Here is a 1,653-nt window from a genome sequence, read left to right as displayed (position 1 = left end):
TTAGGCACCTAATCAACAGCTTATATTGTTTATAAGTCTGTAAACACATATTGTTTATAGACTTTTAGCAAATCATTGTTGTGAATTTTCAGAAATTTCTATGTATTATACTCCCTATTTTCCTTCAAATCAGATACCTTCTTTCTCCACAGGAAAAAATAAAAGTATCTTAATACACTATCATTGAATTAGAAAAAAATTTGAAACTTTACTCAATGTTAACAGACACTATCCCCTGTTAACTTTTATGGTGGACTTTATCAGGAATACCTATTTTTATTCTGTCCTTTCTCCTATTTAAATTACTGCTTTTCCTATCAGGTACATTTTCATTGTCCTTACTGTACAAAAATTGGTGAATAAACACATAATAACAAGTATCATATGCTATAATTTCATGTAAAATTAAATCGAAACCTCTTCCTTTTCTAGATTACAATGTTCGCTGAAGAATTTCAAGACTTACTTTTCCATTCTGGAACTTTCTTGTCCAACGGTAACTTGACATTACTCGCGTAAATCCATAAGGATGAGCCAACATAAATCCAACTGCCATTTTATACATTCTGAAAGTTTAAAATGGTATTAAAGCAGTGGAATATAAAGTAATGCCATGGTTAAAAGGAGATTACACAACAGCAAAGAATGTTCTCCCACCTAGCATCCCAGAAGGTCAGGATGGATGATCCTCCAGCCCCATGTCCTCGCTGATTATCATGGTTGTCCACAAATACAAGGGCTCTATCAGAAGGCACAAAACCCCAGCCTTCTCCCCAGTTCCTACATTTAAAAAAAGCAATTATTATTTCACAATGCTTAGACTAACTTTACATATGGCATCCTGCGTTATCTAAATAAATGACAATTCCATATTAAATCTCTCTTATGGGAACATATGAACATATATGAACATATTTATATATGTGTGTATGTGAGCATAAAATATTATTTTCTATGATAATATATATCCCTTTTGGTTGTTATGGTATAATCTTTTGTTCTTAAAATGTTTATTCTCTTTAAATTTTCATGAACTTATTTCATGGACTTGAAAAGCAAAAAAATCCATTTGATGTTATGTAAAGTAGAAATCTGCAGTGCTAATATTATAAAAACATTAAAATTTTTAAATTAATTCTATGATATAAAATATGTAAACTTCATACGTGACATTATACGTATCGTTTATGAATATACCTATTCTTGTAATAATAATGTAGCTTTAATAGACCATAAAAAACATTCCTGAAAAATAATGGATTTATTACAAACATACAAAAATCACTAAGTGAAACTTTGGATTTCTAGGGCTACCTGGTGAATGACATCCCAAATAGAAATATAATTTGGTGGAGTTTAAAAACATTGAGCCTAATAATTTATCATAGTTGTTTAAATGAGAATAGTATTATAACTTGCTGATATCAAATGACATAAAATGTAGGACAGAGCAAATGAAGAAATGGTGTATATTTACTTTAAATAGGCCATCTTCTCTCCACTCCACTTGCGGATAACTGTGCCCAGTTTTGCTCCATACTTGAATTCTGTCACACGACCATTTCCAAAGTACTCACTACTTTTAATTGCCTCGCCACCCAGATCAATGACCTAAGAGATACATTGAGTGAGCTGTAATTTTTAATATAAAGT

At 30.9% G+C, this 1,653-nt stretch overlaps 1 protein-coding gene across 1 annotated transcript; it reads right to left on the bottom strand.

The window, feature by feature from the left end:
- Positions 1-466: 466 nt before the first annotated feature.
- LOC102001172 (pancreatic alpha-amylase-like) lies at positions 467-1,611 on the bottom strand (the record flags this gene model as incomplete). Its single annotated transcript, XM_026778544.1, has 3 exons — positions 467-566; positions 658-780; positions 1,478-1,611. Coding segments are annotated over 3 exons (357 nt in total), but the record flags the coding sequence as incomplete, so codon positions are not given.
- Between the last annotated feature and the right edge of the window lie 42 nt (positions 1,612-1,653).

The sequence above is a fragment of the Microtus ochrogaster genome, unplaced genomic scaffold (assembly GCF_000317375.1).
Source record: "Microtus ochrogaster isolate Prairie Vole_2 unplaced genomic scaffold, MicOch1.0 UNK1173, whole genome shotgun sequence".
Classification (NCBI taxonomy): domain Eukaryota; kingdom Metazoa; phylum Chordata; class Mammalia; order Rodentia; family Cricetidae; genus Microtus; species Microtus ochrogaster.
This window is presented reverse-complemented; position numbering and strand designations above follow the sequence as displayed.